The sequence below is a fragment of the Lycorma delicatula genome, chromosome 9 (genome assembly GCF_047948215.1).
Source record: "Lycorma delicatula isolate Av1 chromosome 9, ASM4794821v1, whole genome shotgun sequence".
NCBI lineage: Eukaryota > Metazoa > Arthropoda > Insecta > Hemiptera > Fulgoridae > Lycorma > Lycorma delicatula.
This window is the reverse complement of record NC_134463.1, coordinates 29,550,916-29,573,139: the sequence shown is the minus strand read 5'-3', so window position 1 is coordinate 29,573,139 and position 22,224 is coordinate 29,550,916. Positions and strand designations below refer to the sequence as shown.

Here is a 22,224-nt window from a genome sequence, read left to right as displayed (position 1 = left end):
TTAAAATCTTTTTTTTTCTTTCCTCTTTCTACACAACTAAGTGGACTATGAACATTTTTATTGCTGTTGTCTGATATTACATTTTCTCCGCAATGTGCTTCTAGCTTAAAAAAACTGTATTTATAATGATATTTAATTTCTTTTGTTAATTTATTCGGAATCTTTTTAAATATTATTTTTAAGTATTTTCTTCTTTTTTTTTAATTGACGGAATTTTATATTCGCTTATTATTGTTCACTCTGATCTAATAAATAACTTCCCATTGTAATGTAAATCTATGATCATCAAACTGTATTACTGAGCATCCACGTTGTTACTTAACTTGAACATCTGAACCGTTTTATTAAAATAAGTAGAAATTTTAATTTAACAATGTACTTTATCAAATAATTGAATCAGTAATTGTTATTCTATACATAAATTCAGTTATTAAATAAAACGTAAATAATGTAGACTTAAAAAACTGCTCATTAAACGAGTATAATATAGTGGTCTAGAACTTTATTTTTGTATTATTTCCATAATATAATTTCGTATTTTTAATATTAACGAATTGCAAATCGGTATTAATGTTAATTTAAATATACCCAAATAATTTAAATTTATTTTTTTCCTATGTTGTATAAAAATACAACACGGGAAATTTTTTTTAGATTATTCTTTTGTGTAACAACTAAATTCTTCTCTTACTTTAACAAACAGAATATTTGGAATCCATCATATGGTATCCAACTCGAATGAATATTAATGTAATGTTTCAAATAACATAATCTCTCTGAATCTTCGAGTTAGATATAAAGTCTAAAATTCTTTGTACATTATTTTACCAAAACGAGCGTCAGTCGATTCAGAATCATGATTTACGTAATGTAGGCTTAAATGATTACTATTTTTATATTAGATTTAACGTTGACTTTTACTTCCTTGTATGAAGAACAAGAAAGTATTGTAATCGCGAAAAATTTCGGTTTTCAGATTTCAACGGAAATATCCATTTTGACTAGTTTCGGCGTGACGTCTGTATCTTGCATAACTCAAAAACGATTAGCCGTAGGGTGTTGGAATTTTGGATTTAGGACTGTTGTAACATCTAGTTGTGCACCTTTCCTTTTGATTGCAATCGAATGGATCAAAAGTGTCCAAAAAAAACCCAAAATCCAAATGTTTTGGATTTTTGACTTTTTCTTAACTGCAGTAATAAGAGCTCATTGAGAGCTTTTTAACTGTGTATCATAAGTAATACTTATTTTCATTGGTTCCAGAGTAATAGCCAAATCAAATTTTAATTAATGAAATTTTTGGATCTTACAAGGGGAAGGCACATCGGTTCGAATGCGACTTCATTTCTTATCTTTTTTAATTTAAATATGTTGCTTTATTAATAATTATTAACCTCTGATTGTAAACACATTTTTACAATAAATGATAATTCAATAATAATAAAAAAAAGAAAAAAATATCAGAAGTTATTAATAAAATAAAATTTTATGTACTTTCTTAAAAAAAAAAAGAAAAGTAATTTAATAGGCTTACAAAGAAGTCACGTGGTGTCCACATCAGATTTAGTGAAATATCTGATTATTTATTATTAATTGATAATTATAATTTAGAATCGAATTATTTTTGTATTTTCTTAGTAAAACTTTTCTAAAAATTGTATATTTATTTTTAAAAAGTCATCTTATAGAATTATTTGACTGAGAAATAAAATATAATGTTATGTTGGTACTAACTGCACATTTTTGAATTGCATTCAATTTAAAGTGATTGTTGAAAATTTGTTTTTACTTGTGCGTAGTGTGCTTCTTACAACTTGTTAAAACCAGGTTTTAACAATAGGTTTTAACTCAGGTTTTTTTTTAAAATAAAAAATTTCACTTTTTTTCTTACTCATAAATTCTCACTTTTTTTTACTCTTATTAAATGACTTTGTTTAGTGCTCTATTTCTTTAACTTTTTTTTTAATTTAAATATATGATTTATTAATAATTTAACCTCTTATTGTAGAAATAAATTTACGATAATAATTCAATAATAACAATTAAAAAAAAGTTATTAATGAAATAAAATTTTATGAACTTTTTATTTTAAAAAAAGAAAGTAATTTAATAGGTGTAAAAGGAAGTCATGTAGTGTCCACATCAGATTTTAGGTAGATTTCATAAAAAAGCTATCTATTATAATCGGTACCATGATTCGACTTCCGGAAAATTTTGACATCTTCGCGTGTCACATCCCCAGATCACAAAACCACCGTCAGTTCAAAAGTTTATTTATATATTTCACTTGTGGACACGATAACTGCCGTAATTTTTCGCCAGTCACTTTCAAATTGATACATAAAATATAACGATAAAAGATATCGGTCGATTTCGTGAATGGGAAAAATTGGATCATGGGATTGGAAATGGTGGGAGAGCTTTTTCGAAAAACAAAATATCGCTATAACTTTCTTATTAAGTAAGATATTGAATTCGTTTAAAGTTTCTACTATTTGTTGGATAAGGGCTTAAAACTGATCTAAGTAAAGTTTTTGGTATCACCAATCATTGGCCCAGGGGATGGAAAAAATGGGGTTTCGAAGACAAAAAATCATACCGCCCTTAATAGGCACAGTATCGAATCGGTTTGTAATGGTCATTAGTCCTGTAAATGCTACCTAAAACTTTTGTCTGAAACAATTTTTGATATGACCAACCCGTACGGCAAGGAATCACTAAAATATTGCTGGAATTGTTGGAAGATGGGGCTGTCGAATGCTAAACATATGAAACCTTATCACATACAACCGTTGACGTATTGAGTAAATTTGAAGTTTTTCTTAACTTAATGTGGAAATCCCCTACTTATAACCGGTGAAATCTATCTTGGCCTTCCGGGGTGCCGAAAGGGATTTTTTTTTTTGTAATAAGAAATTTATTAAGTGTACTTGAAATGTTCGATTATTTTAATTTTAACTCAAATACAACTCAGTGATGTTATAGTAAAAACCTTTTACATTAAAATATTTGAATAATTCTGACCAATTGCTTGATCAACTTCAGTTTTATTAATCCTTTAATATACCATACTAGATTATATATAAAGTAAAATAAATATATAATTTGATCTTCACAAAATTATTTAAAAAACTACAAACTTTGTTTTACCTTTCTCAGGTGTTGGAAACAAAATATTAATGCTAAAAATACATACAACGAAAAAGATAAATACAAAAACCAAAAGAGATAAAATGCACAAAGATAAAAAGCAACATTAGGGAGTGCGCACATATGTAATAATATAAACTTAATAATATAATAGTAAATACTATTGGTAAATTCAGAAAAAGGGGGCGGTACCTACAAAAAGATAAGAAGCCTATCTCACACCCATAAGTTCAACAATGGTGAACTGTTCAAGTCGCTTAAATTTAACTTATAATTTTTAAGTATAATTATTTCCAGCGACTCTAGAAGGTTTAGTTTCAAACCTTTATTCTCAAGACTGAAATTACCATTAAAAACATGATTCTCAGCCAATTAAACGACAAGCATAATTAGAAAACCTCTTATTATTGGAAAAATAAAATTTGAGGTCTTTCATACGTTTTTGAAAAGACCTACCAGTCTGTCCATATAAATGTTATCACAAGAACCGCATTCAATCTTATAAACTCCTGATTTTTTAAATTTATCAGTTTTATTTTTATTATTTTTAATAAGGGAAATAGCGATATCAATATCTTTGTTCATAATACAACTCTTTGTAACGTAGGTAGGGTTTACAGAAAATACAAATCTAATTGTCGGAAAGCAGGTTTGGACAGGTGATCCGTACAAACTTCGCGTCGCATTATCAGTATTGTAGTCAATTAGCTATCATTTTGAATTGTCGAGACCTATTCGAATGCTAATCCGTTCTGTAGAGAGAAGTTACGGTTAAGATTATAATTCGTGTTAAGATTTTTTAGAGATAGAGGGAGGTTAGGGATTAATTACCAAGATATGAAAATATTTAACATCATCTTGTGGGAAACCTGGCCGAATTTATGTTTATACGGAAATACAGTTACTACAGAGAGAGGCTACATCACATGTTTTCTATACGATTAGTCATGTGTATACTGCAAAATAACCTTACGATGAACGCCGCCAAGGTAACATTTTTTTTAAATAAAATTTTTCAAATATTATTGACGATTAACTGATAATTCTTATTCATAAATCAGATTGTACGTTTTGTTTAGACCGAGATTCGTATAAAATTCTGTAATCTTTGAACCAATTTTAATAAATTCTTTTACCTTTACATTTAATTAAGTTTAAGGAAGGTTTTTAGTTGTTAATTTATACAAATAACTAACTACATTATTGGGTTAGTAGTAAAGCTTAATTTGAAAGCATGTCACTTTTGTAAAACCCCCATTCCAAAAAGTTCTCTGAATTATTGCTATCTTGTGACGTCACAAGTGAGCGGTAGAATTAAATAAATTAATAATATTTAAATTATAAAAAAGTAACTCGGTCTGGCTGGGTCTCCCAACTCGATCACGCGATACCTGGTGCGTTAAGCCTCGCGGCTACACCAGCTGCCGGTTGTACAAGCAAAATTTATTCTATATAAGTTGTTACACGTAAACAATAAAAGCAGTTTTAAAGTAAATTACTACACGAATTTATTTTAGATGAGACACAGTAATACGCTAAAAATTTTAAACTATTTGTGTCACGTTAAATAGTATAACAATATGCTTCTACTTGGAATATTCTCGAGCGGGTATTCGGTGATGAAAAATAGAGTTGAAGTTATTCACTTATAATTTCCTTAAAAGTGAATAAATAAATTAAAAATAAAAATAAGGAATTAATTTAAAAATTCAGAATTCATAAAAAGTTTGACATGTAAAAATAAAATTTGAAAAATCTTTCCTCGGAATATTTCTTTGTTATTTCGAATTAGGTATGATGCTCTTTCCACTTCTGTTTGAATAATATAACATATTTGACAAAAAAAAGGTAAGATAAAAATACAGGATCAATATATTTGCAAGGTTCATAGCAATGAGGAGGGTTAGAAGTAAAAAAAAAAAAAAAAACAATTTTTACCTGTTTTAAATCAAATGTAACGTAAGGTCAACGCAAAAATAAAGCAAAACTGAGCAAACATTTTCTACCCCCATTAATTATCTCAGACATGGCTAAATGGAACGACAATATTTTGTCGTAAATATCTACTAAATTTTAACAAAAACGAAACATTCATCTCAAGTTTAAAAAAAAAATTCTTATTTTCCGTTCAGTTATTTTTAGTTTTTATAATAATCTAATTTTGTTTGACCCACCAAGTTGGTCTAGCGGTAAACTTTTCGTCGTAAATCAGCCGATTTCGAAGTCAAGTTCTCAGGTTCAAATCCTAATAAAGGTTTATATTCGGATTTGAATACTAGATCGTGGATACCGGTGTTCTTTGGTGGTTGGGTTTCAATTAACCACTCGTATCAGGGAGTGGTCAACCTGAGTTTGTTCAACACTACAAATTTACGGTACAGTTACATCACACTGATAAGTCGATAATGACTTTAATTTTTGTTAACGGGACTATAAATAAAAGTATTAAAGTAATTGTATGTTTTACTATTTAAGTTTATAATATGAAGATTAAATTTATAAATAATTGCAAAATGTTTGTTCAGTTTAATAATTTTCTTTCATTAACGCGTAAAAAAATTAACTTTATTTCTTACACGTAAGTGAAGTATGACAGGCAAAATATATAGGTGCGTGATGTACCTACAGGAACTACTACTCTTATTACAATCATTAGTCAACTTTTAATTATCAGTTTATTCATAGCGGTGCACTTCATTCTGTGGCCTGGCTAACATATTTGGTCTGGTTAGTAACTATAGAAGATGCACTCCAGTACTACTGTAATACAATTCCTTACACCTACTTAGAGCTTGGAATAGGTCAGTACGTTTTAACGCTGATTCCTTTTAATAATACATTACATTACAATCATGTTTACATAATGACTGAATTTAAAAAATTAAATTTACTTTTATTCTCCCTGATTAACGTTTAATATACAAAGTGTTGCTAAAATGATGGGCTGGCTATACTTTTTCGGATTCTACTTGTAAAACAAAACAAAAAATATCCTTAGGAAAAATGGCAATTTCTCCTTCGTTTTCCCCCTGTCCGCCATTTTTATATCTCAAGTTCGGATTGACGTCACATTAATATTTGGTAAGCATCTTGGAAATAAATTTTTAAAATTAGCAAAAAATCAGGACTTAAATACCTTCGCAAATACAAAATGGCGGCCATATTTATTTTCAATCCGTTATATCTCCATAAATATTAGTTTTATCAAAATTTATGTTATTTGCTGAAATATTAAGTCTTTTATTTTGAATAAGATGTCACTTTATTTTTTTAAATCTGTTAACTTGGGTTATGGGAGAAAATGATGTAATTTTGTGTCATAATTATTAGGTCTATTATTGTGAGAAAATTATTACTTAATTTGATGTAATAATTGTATTAATTGTTTGTATAATTGTAATTGTATTTATTTGATGTAATAATTTGATGTATTACTTATTTGATATATATATATATATGTACGTATTGGGAGAATTATCTCATTAAAAAAAAAATAATCCCAAATATTTAAAAAAGACACAATACTTATGTTTTTATTGTTACTAATATTTTAATTCATGCTTTGATTTTATTCATTTATGAATTTACTTATGTGGTACTATTATTATTATTAACATTACTTAAGAACTAATTCAAATTATATATATATATATTTCTTAATATTAAATATCCTAAATTATTATTTATTTATTTATAAGAGGTACTTACCGTTGAACGGAAAACAGATGTCATACCATTACAATCGCCAGGCCTGTGCCAACTCCAGTCTGGATACGGTTGAAGCAAATTTGCATTATTTCGTAACTTCGAAGACACAATTGAAAATGATGCCGGTATACCATTTCTTAACCGTGGTGTAGAAACAAATACTTTCCTGTTTTTTCCCTGACCTTAAAAATGAAAAGGAAGTTTATTACAAAAACAAATATAATTTGTTAAAATAATAATGATTTTTTTTTTTTTGTTAGTGAATATTAAATATTTAAATCAGAAATAGATGAGATTATAATTTGGCTTCTTTTTTTTTGAAATTGTGATGTTGGTTATATAAAAGAAGTTTGAAATCATAATTATATGACTACGATTTCAACCTAAAAAAAATTGAAACCTTACGTAAAAAGCTTTTAAAAGCCCGTAATCCTTAAGAGTAATTAGTAAATAATAAATATTTTTGTTTTAATATTGAATTAATAAAAAGAAAAAAATATTAAATATACATACCTTGCCAGACCGATGCATCTAAAATTAATACATTTTCAGGTACATATTGTCTACTTAATTTATACGTATCAGGTGCTGAATTGTTTGGAAACACATAGTCAACTATTTTCCATGAATATGCTGTTTGCATTGGATTTCTGTTCATTGCCGAACATTTTGATAATAAAAATGTTACTGTTATCACTGAAAGTATAATTAGATCTTCTTTATTCATTCTGAAAAAAAATCAATTTTTTTATTAATTTTTTTCGTGATAAATATAAAAAATATAATAATATAAATTTATTTATTTAATCTTCATGATTTAAATGTTGTTTCTCGAAATTTCTTAAATAGAATCCAACTTATTTATTCCATTTTATATTTTTTAATTATTTTGAAAAAAAAAACATTTATACATACTTGTGTTTTTTTATCAAATTTTATCATTTCAGTTAATTTATTTTTGTTCTATCTGTTTATTTCTAAAATAATATGAATATTATTAATCATGAAAGAAAAATTATTAAATAAATAAATATTATATAATATTTTTAATAAATAAACGTAACAAATTACAATGTTATTTTGGAGAATAAATAAATTACATTCTAAATGATTTAATTTATACCTTGAGTTAAAAATCTGATTTTATTTTAAACACGCGCGCGCGTGTGTGTGTGTGATTGTGTGTGTGTGTATGTGTGTATGCATGTGATCGTGTGTGTGTGTGTGTGTGTGTGTAAAAGTGATATATTAAATACAAAACCATTTTAAAAAATTAAAATATTTTGGGGTATTTGAAAAAAGAAAATTTATTCGCTTTCTACTTCTGGTAAAGAATGACACAACTGTTTTCAGTATTGCTTAAAAAAAAAAAAACTTTTTCAGAAAAATAAATAAATAATGTTTCAAGTTCATGGGTTGGAACTGTAATTTATATTATTTTATTTTAACATTGAATTACTTTTTTTAAAATATTTTTAATGACTGTTTATGTTTTATGTTATATCAAGTATCTAATACAAAATTGATTTATGCTAGTTCTGTCGTTTTTTTTTTTTTTTTACTTTAATAAATAATTATATGTTTTTTATGATTTATTTTTTATGGTTATATGGTTTTTATTTATTCACATAAGGTACTAAGTAACTAAATACAAAAATAAGTTGCTAACATTAACTGAACTGATTCGAAATAATAAATTTTATTTTTTATTTTTTTTAAAGAATTAAAATTCCGATGTCTTAAAACATCCAAAATTATAAAGAAATAAATTAGAAGGGATTAGTTATTAGTTAATAACTAATAATAATTAATAATAGGAAGACCTTTTTTTAATAATTATTATTTAATTTAAGCTTAGGAATTTTCTATATTGGGTTCCCTTATAGATAGGTTTATTTTAAAATTTTATATATATTTATAAAAAAGGCTGCAGGTTTTACATGGATATAAAGTTGAGTTAGATTATCAGGTTTATTGCCATAAGATAAATACATAATTATGTCTCGCTCAGATTTCCAAGATTTGCTGTGGAACTTTGCTTTCGTGTCTCGCGTTATCTTTGCCATAGTTAGTAATAAGACATCATTTTCGTCTTGTCGAGCAATTTATTTTTTAAGAAAACACCTGAGTCGTTATTTCATTAATATGTGCTATATACAGAATGTATCATGAAGTTCTCGCGAGACTTCCATAACCTATTCTATTCGTAAAAATAATGGAAAAAGTTTAGATAAACATATGTCCTAAAATGCTTGGTTTGCGAGTTACGATTAGTGGAAGATTTCTCTCGGATTTCATCTACACCGGTAAAATGAGGTCGTAACCTACTGAAATTTTTAGGTGGTTAATTAAGGGTTAGAATTAATAATTACTTATGGTTTTTGACTTGAAAAAAATCGAATAAAATAGGTGTCAGAACCGTATCTGAAATAATTTTTAAGAAATCTGGAATGAAAACCAATAAGTTGTGGTAAAAAACGAGGTTTTTATATTTGACCTACAATAACGTTGTTGAATGGGTAATAAACACATACAAACTTTTAAACAAAACTTGTTGAGGATTTAATTTTGAACAAAATTGTGTAAGATAACTGTGTTCGAATTGCTTTTCTTTCTCTTGTTCAACTTTTCTTACACTATTTTTATTCATACCATCTTTATTTAACAAAGTTATTGTGAAATAAAAAACATGTTTTTTTTTACCCCAATTTATTAGATTTTTACCCCATATTTCTCAAAAACTAAAGATACGGTTCGTATCTCGATACTTCTGGCACCTAGATCTTCTGGCTGAAGATACGGTTCTGGCACCTATTTTACTCGATTTTATCAGGTCAAAAAGCATAAGACCCCACTTAACTGAAATCCGAGCGAAATCCTTCACTAGCCGTAACTCGCATTTTAGGACAGTTTATATGAACGTTTTCCATTATTTTCACGAGTAGAATAGTTTGTGAAAGATCCGGGAGAATTTCGTGATACACTCTGTATACATTTATTTTAAATATGAAACTTTTAATAACCTTTACCATTTGCACATTGTGTTTCGATAAGTATTTTTTTTTTTGAACTTCCAATAAAACATTCATTACCAATAATATTTTATTTTTTTTTGTAATCTAAAATTAAATTTACATGAAATTTTTTGTAGTTTATTTTTTTATTGTAAGTTTTTTTATGAGTGAAATTAGGTTCCTTCAATCCTACTCTTTTACAATTGAACAGAAAACAGATGTCATTCTATTACAATCGCCAGGCCTAAGGCGTAAGCCAATGCCAGTCTGGATACGATTGAAACAAATTTCGATTATTTCGTAAGTTTAAAGACACAATCGAAAATGATGCCGGTATAACATTCCTTAATCAAGTATAGAAACAAACACTTTTCTTATATGTCTATTTTATGAGTTTTCAGAAATCGCATTTTTAAACCGTAATTTTCATATAAAATAGGAGAGGATGAAGAATATTTTATCAAAATGGAAATATAAATTTTCTGCTAGTGGACATTTTCTTTCGTATCTGTAAAATAAGCCACGATTTTTGACGTGACAGTCGATCTGTTAAAAAAGTAATCAGAAGATTTACGTTTATCTAGTCTTTAAAAATTCACTTGTTTAAAATAAATTTTATTAACGAAATGAAACTATAATTGATAAAAAAAAGTTTGACTTGGAAATAAAATAAGACCGTACTAAATTTTTTATTGTAAAATTGCAGAAATTTGTTAAAATTCAAATACCTCAGTAAAGATATATCGCGACTAGCATAATAACTATTACGATTAAAATAGTAAATAAATAAATTACTAAAGTAGATCTGATACAATAAATAACGACCTTAATCTTATCGAAATACAATTTTAGCCAAATAATGCTTGGTAATAGTAATATTGTATACGTTATAAATTGCACTATAGTATAACTGAGCCGTGAAAGTTAGTTTACCCTTGAATAACATTAAACCAATATCCAGTCAGTCACTTACTCTTTATTTATCTATTATGCAATAAAAAACACCTACTGTGTAGCAGTTAAATAAAAAAAAACTTGCTGGTATCTATTTATGATAAATGTGTAATAGGTACTGCGATAGTTCAATGACTGAATTTTTTTTATCTTTTTTTTATCCATGTATATATATATATATATATGTGTGTGTGTGTGTGTGTGAGTTTTTTGGCTTTGTTATGTGTGTGTGTGTATGTGCACGCGCGCGCGCATTCACACATACACACACACACACACACACACACACACACACACACACACACACACACACACACACACACACACACACACACACATACACACATACAAACACACATACATACATTTAGGTCTTCCTTAGGTTTAGTTATTCAGGTCTCCTTGCTTGATTTTGTTTTATAAATTAATTATAATACTACAATTTTCAAAAGATCGGAAACAAAAAAAAAGATATTAAAGAGTCATAAAAATCAAAAATATGTAATGCCACCAAGATATAGCTCAATATATCTATTTGTAGTTTAAATATACCACCAAATTTTTTTTTTTGTCTTCAGTCATTTGACTGGTTTGATGCAGCTCTCCAAGATTCCCTATCTAGTGCTAGTCGTTTCATTTCAGTATACCCTCTACATCCTACATCCCCAACAATTTGTTTTACATACTCCAAACGTGGCCTGCCTACACAATTTTTCCCTTCTACCTGTCCTTCCAATATTAAAGCGACTATTCCAGGATGCCTCAGTATGTGGCCTATAAGTCTGTCTCTTCTTTTAACTATATTTTTCCAAATGCTTCTTTCTTCATCTATTTGCCGCAATACCTCTTCATTTGTCACTTTATCCACCCATCTGATTTTTAACATTCTCCTATAGCACCACATTTCAAAAGCTTCTAATCTTTTCTTCTCAGATATTCCGATTGTCCAAGTTTCACTTCCATATAAAGCGACACTCCAAACATACACTTTCAAAAATCTTTTCCTGACATTTAAATTAATTTTTGATGTAAACAAATTGTATTTCTTACTGAAGGCTCGTTTAGCTTGTGCTATTCGGCATTTTATATCGCTCCTGCTTCGTCCATCTTTAGTAATTTTACTTCCCAAATAACAAAATTCTTCTACCTCCATAATCTTTTCTCCTCCTATTTTCACATTCAGTGGTCCATCTTTGTTATTTCTACTACATTTCATTACTTTTGTTTTGTTCTTGTTTATTTTCATGCGATAGTTCTTGCGTAGGACTTCATCTATGCCGTTCATTGTTTCTTCTAAATCCTTTTTACTCTCAGCTAGAATTACTATATCATCAGCAAATCGTAGCATCTTTATCTTTTCACCTTGTACTGTTACTCCGAATCTAAATTGTTCTTTAACATCATTAACTGCTAGTTCCATGTAAAGATTAAAAAGTAACGGAGATAGGGAACATCCTTGTCGGACTCCCTTTCTTATTAGGGCTTCTTTCTTATGTTCTTCAATTGTTATTGTTGCTGTTTGGTTCCTGTACATGTTAGCAATTGTTCTTCTATCTCTGTATTTGAACCCTAATTTTTTTAAAACGCTGAACATTATATTCCAATCTACGTTATCGAAAGCCTTTTCTAGGTCTATAAACGCCAAGTATGTTGGTTTGTTTTTCTTTAATCTTCCTTCTACTATTAATCTGAGGCCTAAAATTGCTTCCCTTGTCCCTATACTTTTTCTGAAACCAAATTGGTCTTCTCCTAACACTTCTTCCACTCTCCTCTCAATTCTTCTGTATAAAATTCTAGTTAAGATTTTTGATGCATGACTAGTTAAACTAATTGTTCTATATTCTTCACATTTATCTGCCCCTGCTTTCTTTGGTATCATAACTATAACACTTTTTTTGAAGTCTGATGGAAATTCCCCTTTTTCATAAATATTACACACCAGTTTGTATAATCTATCAATCGCTTCCCCACCTGCACTGCGCAGTAATTCTACAGGTATTCCGTCTATTCCAGGAGCCTTTCTGCCATTTAAATCTTTTAATGCTCTCTTAAATTCAGATCTCAGTAATGTTTCTCCCATTTCATCCTCCTCAACTTCCTTTCTTCCTCTATAACACCATTTTCTAATTCATTTCCTCCGTATAACTCTTCAATATATTCCACCCATCTATCGACTTTACCTTTCGTACTATATATTGGTGTACCATCTTTGTTTAACACATTATTAGATTTTAATTTATGTACCCCAAAATTTTCCTTAACTTTCCTGTATGCTCCGTCTATTTTACCAATGTTCATTTCTCTTTCCACTTCTGAACACTTTTCTTTAATCCACTTTTCTTTCGCCAGTTTGCACTTCCTATTTATAGCATTTCTTAATTGCCGATAGTTCCTTTTACTTTCTTCATCATTAGCATTCTTATATTTTCTACGTTCATCCATCAGCTGCAATATATCGTCTGAAACCCAAGGTTTTCTACCAGTTCTCTTTATTCCGCCTAAGTTTGCTTCTGCTGATTTAAGAATTTCCTTTTTAACATTCTCCCATTCTTCTTCTACATTTTCTACCTTATCTTTTTTTCTCAGACCTCTTGCGATGTCCTCCTCAAAAATCTTCTTTACCCCCTCTTCCTCAAGCTTCTCTAAATTCCACCGATTCATCTGACAACTTTTCTTCAGGTTTTTAAACCCCAATCTACATTTCATTATCACCAAATTATGGTCGCTATCAATGTCTGCTCCAGGGTAAGTTTTGCAGTCAACGAGTTGATTTCTAAATCTTTGCTTAACCATGATATAATCTATCTGATACCTTGCAGTATCGCCTGGCTTTTTCCAAGTGTATATTCTTCTATTATGATTTTTAAATTGGGTGTTGGCAATTACTAAATTATACTTCGTGCAAAACTCTATAAGTCGGTCCCCTCTTTCATTCCTTTTGCCCAGCCCGTATTCACCCACTATATTTCCTTCCTTGCCTTTTCCAATGCTTGCATTCCAATCTCCAACTATTATTAAATTTTCATCTCCTTTTACGTGTTTAATTGCTTCATCAATCTCTTCGTATACACACTCTACCTCATCATCATGGGCGCTTGTAGGCATATAAACGTTAACAATCGTTGTCGGTTTAGGTTTTGATTTTATCCTTATTACAATGATTCTATCGCTATGCGTTTTGAAATACTCCACTCTCCTCCCTATCTTCTTGTTCATCACGAAACCTACTCCTGCCTGCCCATTATTTGACGCTGAATTAATTACTCTAAAATCACCTGACCAAAAGTCGCCTTCCTCTTCCCACCGAACCTCACTAATTCCTACTATATCCACATTCACCCTATCCATTTCCCTTTTTAAATTTTCTAGCCTACCAACCTTTTTTAAGCTTCTAACATTCCACGCTCCGACTCGTAGAATGTTATTTTTTAATTTTCTGGTAACCCCTTCCTTAGTAGTCCCCACCCGGAGATCCGAACGGGGGACTATTTTACCTCCGGAATATTTTACCAAGGAAGGCGCCTCCATTATTGCTATGTGAAAATGCAGAGCCACATTTTCTTGGAAAAAAGCAGCTGTAGTTTTCCATTGCTTTCAGCTGCGCAGTACTCAGAGGACTGAGTGATGTTGATACGGCCGTTTAAGTCATTGTGACTCACGCCCCTAACAACTACTGAAAGAGCTGCTGCCCTCTTTCAGGAATCATTCCTTAGTCTGGCTCTCAACAGATACCTCTCCGATATGGTTGCACCTTCGGTCCAGGTACTCTGTATCCCTGAACACTCAAGCCCCCTCACCAACGGCAAGGTCTCATGATTCATAGAGGAGGATACCACCAAATAGAATAATATAAAAATGTAATAAAATTAATTTAGTTTTAAGAATAAAAGAGTTATAATTATTCGTTAAAAGAGTTAATAATTAAACATGTTTTTAATCTGTTGAATGATTTATCAATTCTATAAATAAAAAAAATATATATATATTTTATAAATTCATAGGTAAGGTCTTTAAAAATAGCCCCCCCCGGACTATTCCTGAAGTCCCTATTTAAAATTTTGAAATAATTTTTAATTATGTTCCAATGAATGTTGGATAATTTCTTCTAGAGTATTACATAGTTGTCTACATTTTTACTTACTGCTACATAACAATAACAGACGTGGAATTATCAGCAAACCTAGTAATATTTATCTACGTAACTTCCTCATTAATGTAAGATTCAACAGATATTATTGAATATCCCTTTTATGATTTTTAAAAGTTGTTAATAAATTAGAATACGATGTGGAGCGCTATAAATAAATTCTAAACTTAATAATAAACCGTGATAAATAGGTATATTTAATTTTTTATTGTTAAATATAAAAACATTTCTTAAGTTGTTTCCACCACACTACTTTACTGTTTAAATCATCCATATTCAGGTGTCCCATTTAAAACGCAACCCAACAATCAGCCTTCTGTAATATTTGAATTGACTGCCCAACTCCCTTTTGAATCGTCAAATGGACGAGTCCATTTCGTGAACATCGCGCCGATGCAATAGACTGCTACTATCTATAACAAAGCGATCATAACGCTCAATGCCCTTACAAATCGTAACACTTACAAAGTGTTTAACCTGTCAGGTATTGGGGAGGAGGGGAATTATTATGTAAATCTTTGTTATATGAGAACTATAAAGACATATTTCCCTACCCTCTTAACCGATTGTGGTCAAAATTAAATGGGATTAATGTCCCATATATAGAAATAATAAAGCCAAATCTTATACGAATTGGTCGACCCAGTCAGAAAGTACGTTGTATATGTACATGTGTACACCAATGCTTCCGCAATTCTTCAATACCAGAAATTATGTATTGCCGGCCACAGTGGCGCGAGTGGTAGCGTCTCGGCCTTTCACCCGGAGGTCCCGGGTTCGAATCCCGGCCAGCCATGGTATTTTCACACGCTACAAAATTATCATTCATCTCATCCTCTGAAGCAATATCTCAACGGTGGTCCCGGAGGTTTAAAAAAAATAAAAATAAAAGATCTGGTATAATCTCGACATAAAAAAATTTGATCAGATTACCATATTTTCCCTTACGTAATATTGTGCATTTCTATTCAGTAGAACTGTGTACCTGGTAAAGTAAAACTTAGAATTTATCTATAAACGTTAAAGATTAATATTTTTCCTCGTAATTAAATGATGGGTATAACATCGGCTGTCTATATATTTAAATTATTTCCAATATCACCATTGATTTAAAAATAATATTCAAAAGTTTCCTTTTTTATTTAGTTGTTGTAAGTTCAACTGATCCAATTTTAACTAAACTTGCAAGATAGTTTTATTGTAAATTGGATTCAATTTTCACAAGGTTATGATACTCATAATATTTCATTTTCAAGGTTTTCGTTGAAAAATTGTTTATTTGTTTTTTTTTTCTGTCTATGTAAAGTTTAATTTATAATACGAAAAAATTAATTAATATTGTTTATGATAGTTCTTATCTAATTATAATGAAATAAATTATATATATATATATATATATATATCTCATTAGACGTTACATTTATAAAAAATTAACTTTTTTTTTTTTAAATAGAATTCTTTGTAGTAATGATAATTTTAGACATTAAGAAAACGCAGGTGGCGTAGCTCTTTCCATGTAATAAATGAGCGTGTATGTGTGTGTGTGTGTGTGTGATGTGAGAGAAGAATAGAAAGAAACTTAGAGGGGTTGTGAAGAAGGCTTAGTTGAATTAATTAAATTAACAATGGTAGTTTAATTAAATTTATCGTGGAGATGTTTTAGTTCTAACGTTGATTTAACTAATTAAAAAAAACTCACTTAAAGATTACAATGTTATTTGCATTTGACTTTTGTAGAATTTAATATAATCGCATAAGATTCTGATTAATTATCTAATCAGTAAAACCATCGTTTTTTCCAAAGGTATAATAAACGTAAAATGAAATAAGTATGTTTGTACACAATAGGTATTTTACAGAAATTTACATATTAAAATTAAAGTTTACATTAAATCTTAACAATTTAATTGAAATATGAGATAGATGATAAGATATTATAGAATAAGAAGATCATTAAAAGCGTTTCAATTTTATATAAAAGATCTATAATTTTTATTCTTTATTTTAATTTACGAATTATTGAAATGGAAATGATACTATAATTACATCATTATTTAATTTCGGTTAACATTATTGTACTAGAACTTAAGATTAATTATCGTACTTATTTCACTCTCTAACGAATAAAAATGATACATTTTTAAATGGGATAATTTCAAAAGACTAGTTAAAAAAAAATTACTGCGAGCTAACGTAATTTTTATGATGTAAAATAATAATAATTTATATTATTAAGACGTACATATTATCTAATATTATATAAACTTAAGATTTTATTGTAATTTAAGGTGTATATAACATTAGTATTCAATTTAAATATTAATCTTCAAAATCAAGAAAGCGAAGTTTAGTTCTATTAGGAGTGTCTGAATCAGTGTTGGTGCTGCTAACAGCAGTGAAATAGATAGTAGGATAGAGGTACGCACGCGATATGATGATGTTGTAACAAGAAGCTGGTCCAGCAGTCCTTCCTCACGTGGTTGTGAATACATCTATATGATGGGATTCTTATGATCATTTTTAACGATGTGTGATTCTTTCACGTGTAGATATGAACCGAGTTTTCTACAACGACGAGAAGGTCATACAGAGCTTAATTTCAGTTCGGTTGTGAAAGAACTAAGCAGTATCGTCCTCTATTGCCAAGTTCTTTTAATGTTAATGGATGATTTAGCGATTGCCCCACCAATCTTATTTATATTTTTTTATGGGCTACAAATTATTATTTATACTCTATTAAACAATCAATAATTATGGATAGAAAATTTAACACTGTGTATTCTGGTTTAAAAATGTACTGGTATCAGATAAATATTAAAAAATATTTATTTTTATAAAAATTAAAAAAATATAATAATCAACATCGTTTATAAAATGTTATTTTTTAAATAGCTTAATTTTATCTTTTCACTTCTTCGTGCAAAGGAAAGGAAGTATTGCAAACGCAAAAAAATTTCTGTTTCATATTTCAACGGAAATATCCATTTTGACTATCCCTGAATCCATTTCGATAAGTTTCGGCGTGACGTCTGTACGTATGTATATATGTATGTATCTCGCATAACTCAAAACGATTAGCTGTAGAATTTTGACATTTTGGATTTAGCACTATTGTAACATCTAGTTGTGGTGCACCTTTCCTTCTGATCGCAATTGACTGGACCAAAAGTGTCGTAGAGTCCAAAATCCAAATATTTTGGATTTTTTTCTTAGCTGCAGTAATAAGCCCTCATTGAGAACTTGTCAACATAAATGGTACTTATCTTAATTGATTCCAGAGTTATAGTTAAATTAAAGTTTAATTAATGATATATTTGGATCTTACAAGGAGAAGGCACAGCGGTTCAAATCAGACTTATCTCCTTTTTTCGTTTAAATATCTTAATTTATTATTAATTAACCTGTGATCGTAAAAAAATGTACAGTAAATAGTAATTCAATAATAACGATTAAAAAATGTAAATCAGAAGTGAAATAAAATTTTATGTACTTCTGAAAATGTTTATATGTAATTTAATAGGCGTACAAGGAAGTTAAGTGGTCCACATCAGATTTTTTAGGTTTATTGTAATTAATATAATTTTATTTTATTTTTATTAATTATTTTTTTAATGTTAAAATAATAAGGATTCAAGCCAGTCAGACCTAAAGCGTGGTTTCAGTTTTGAAACATTTGGATTTTGGACTTTTTCTTAAGAACTGCATTAAGCCCTCGTTGAGAGTTTTTCAACGATTTATCATAAGTGGTACTTATTTTCATTGGTTCCAGAATTATAAACAAATAGAATTTTAATTAATGAAATATTTGCATCTTACAAGGCACATCGCTTCGAATCCGACTTCATATACTCGTACATATATTTCTTTAACTTTTTTTTAATTTAAATATATTGATTTATTAATTATTAACACCTGATGAAAAAAAAAATACAATAAATAATAATTTAAATAATAATAATTAATTTTATTAATAAATAATAAAATTACGTTAGCGTTAGCTCGCACTAATTTTTAAAAAATTAATATGTTTTGAAATTATCCCACTTAAAAATGTATCATTTTTATTCTTTAGAGAGTGAAATAAGTACAATAATTAATCTTATATTCTCTAATATAATAATGTTAATAGAAATTAAATAATGATGTAGTTATAATATCATTTCCACTTCAATAATTCGAAAATTAAAATAAAGAATAATGAATAAAAATGAAAATGAAAAAAAAATGAAATCGGAAGTTAACGGTGTAATAAAATTTTATGTACTTTTCATTTTAATTCTTAAATTTTACAATCAGAGGTCAACAGTTATTAATAAATCAATATATTTAAAAAAAAAAAAAAAAGGTAAAAGAAATGTATGTTTATGAAGTCGTATTCGAACCGATGTGTGTATAGTTCCGGATCCGACCCGTTCTCATTTACACCATATATCTACTTGAGCGACGTAAAACAAAATTAATTTATAAACTAATATAAAATGCGAAGGAAATCTTTAGTGCCATTTTTCTTGAGTATAATTGAAAAATGCGTGTACCAGCAAATCATGTGGTGACATCAAACTTTTATTTTTAAAATAAACATAAAAAATAATAAACGAGGGGACATGTAATTATTTTCTAACTTTACTAAAAAAAGTTATAGATGTTGATTTAATAAAATAATAGGTTAGTAGTTGATAAATTCATAGGATTATTATTACCAGCCGGGGCTTTTTCTTTCACTTTTTCTTATTTACTTCTGAGATGCGGTATTTTCATAGTAATTATTTTATATATTTTCTCTCAGTCTCGGTTGAGGAGAGTATTTTCATAAAATTGAATGCTTTAGTTTTTATAAAATAAGTCATTTACATGACGAATCGTATGTTAACCCGATTCTTATGAGAGATTTTTATCTGATCTATTGTGTTTAATCTTCCATTGAAATAATATAGGACTTAAATAAAAAAACTAAAATATTAGTATTAATAATAATAATAGTAATGTAAGTAGAACGTGAAATAGCATTTAGAATTAATTTTTCAATCCTGAAAGTTCTATAATTTGAAAAAATTAAAATTTTACACTTTTTTTTTTAATTCAGTCTATAACAGTATAAAGATATAAAGTGAGAATCCGTATTTTTCTTTTGAGAAATAAAATTTCTATTACTTTTATTGGTTTATTGTTAAAAGTGATTCTTTTCAACAACCTTCTGGAATAGACAAGCAAAATGACCAAGAATTATTAACAAACTATTGTTAATTATATAATATACTAATATATATTATAATTATATACTAATTATTAACAAACTTTTACATCTTTAAAGTATAAAATACATTCACTAATACATTTTATATGCTGTTAGTTTACTTTGGTAAATTTTTTATTTATTTTTTTCACACACAATTACAAACAATAACACAACACTACATATTTTATTTTTAATAATAATAATAAGAGTTAAATTCAATAAACAATTTCTGCAATATAACATAAAATGTGTAACTTGTATGAAAATTTAGGTACCCTCTGCAGATACATCCGTCTCGAGGGTTATTATCAAAATAAAATTTTATAAAAAATATAAATTCTGAGATCATAACTTAAAACAACAATCTATAAATATTGTAATCCTAAAATAGTAATTTGTTTTAAAAATTTTTTCAGTAATTAGAATAATTCTTCAATTAGATCGATTTCTTGTAACTTTACAAATACCAGAATATTATATTTTTTAAAGTTTCTTGATTCCTTTATATTATTATTATTTTTTTCTTCTTCTCCCCCAGGCCGGATCCTGCAGTTAAGTTTTACACAGCCCAGAGTAGTATCCTTTACACTAACGGGCCTCCAGGTCTCGGGCCCGTCGGTCGGATCTTACTTTGCGACCGCGTCAAACCCCCAGATTAGGATCCACCAGGCCGGACTATGCCGTCGGGCTATGGGTCCCCACTCCAGGAGCCGGGACTCGGTCTTTATGCCAATACCTCTAACAGGGACACCCCGAGTGGGGCATCCCCGCCGGGACTCTGTCTTTTTCGCTCGGGAGCGAGAGAGTCTCCGTGCTTCATCGCTAACGCCCACTCTGGCAAGCATGTGCGAACGGTAGCTCCGCAGAGGGCTATCCCTCATGCCCGCGCCCCATGATCCTTCTCCTGAAGAACCCTCGCCACGAACCCTGCAATGTTGTATTGCAGGGTCTATATTATATTATTAGATAACAAACTGTACACCTTCGGAGAAGAAATGAATAAAAATGTGTATACAGTTCCAATTTTGGCAAAGGTAACACAAATTGATCATTTTTACTTAAATTACGCTTGATATGTGTACGTTACTCTATACGTATTATATCATTTATAAAAAAAATTTTGTATTCTAAAAACATATAAATATCTTAAGGACAATATGGTAAGTTTTTAAAAAATGGAAAAGATTCGCTAAGTATATTTTTATTTGAAACCATTCTAATTACATGTTTTTGTAACTACTAATAATAGCTTTATATTAACATAATACATACCTCCCAAACAAGTGATATTGCACATAAATATTGATACTGTCAAGGAGCGATACATCTTCAGTAACTTTGTTCTACAAAAGTTTTTAAGAAATAAAGTTTATATACATTTAATCCGATTTCTATTTTTGTCTTATTTATATGTTCCTTGAAAGATTCCCTTATAAAATTACTTCCAGATACTTAACTGTATTTACTTGCGGTATAGTTTGGCATGTACAATTTATGTTTGTATTACAGTTTAAATTATGCTATTTTATGCCGTAAACATTTCTGACAGACAGTTTTACTGAAAAATTATAAAATACGTCTTCATTACATTTATATTTAAGCCGTTTTTAATTCACCACGTAATTCTCATGAGGTTTTCTTCAATATTTTTGTTTATTTCGTATACACTTTCAGCTTCATAATCTAATGCTATCTCTTCTGCAAATGTTGTCACTCTACCATTAATATTTTCTACTAAATCATTTATGTATATTATAAATAACATAATTCCAAATACAGAACCCTGTGGAATACCGTACTTAAAATTACCTTGAGAACTCATTTCTTCTCCTAATTTATCTGTTTGAGACCTTCCCCTCAAATAAGTCTCGAACAGTTTATGTATTGATTCCAACTTTCTGTAGTTTGTCAAGCAAAATATTTTGATCAACATTGAAGTTTTTTCAAATTCAAGAACAAACCCACTACTTGCTGACCTTTGCTTTATCTTATATTTTATTGGATATAAAAATTAA

At 28.8% G+C, this 22,224-nt stretch overlaps 1 protein-coding gene across 1 annotated transcript in view; it reads right to left on the bottom strand.

The window, feature by feature from the left end:
* Positions 1–22,224, bottom strand: part of LOC142329852 (protein yellow-like) — a 127,562-nt gene that overhangs the window by 22,620 nt on the left and 82,718 nt on the right. The window contains exons 2-3 of the mRNA XM_075374718.1: positions 7,372–7,586; positions 6,859–7,040 (exon numbers count right to left, since the gene is read on the bottom strand). Of these exons, the coding sequence (XP_075230833.1) occupies positions 6,859–7,040; positions 7,372–7,585 (396 nt within the window). The 5' untranslated portion in view covers position 7,586. The remainder of the gene's footprint in view (positions 1–6,858; positions 7,041–7,371; positions 7,587–22,224) is intronic.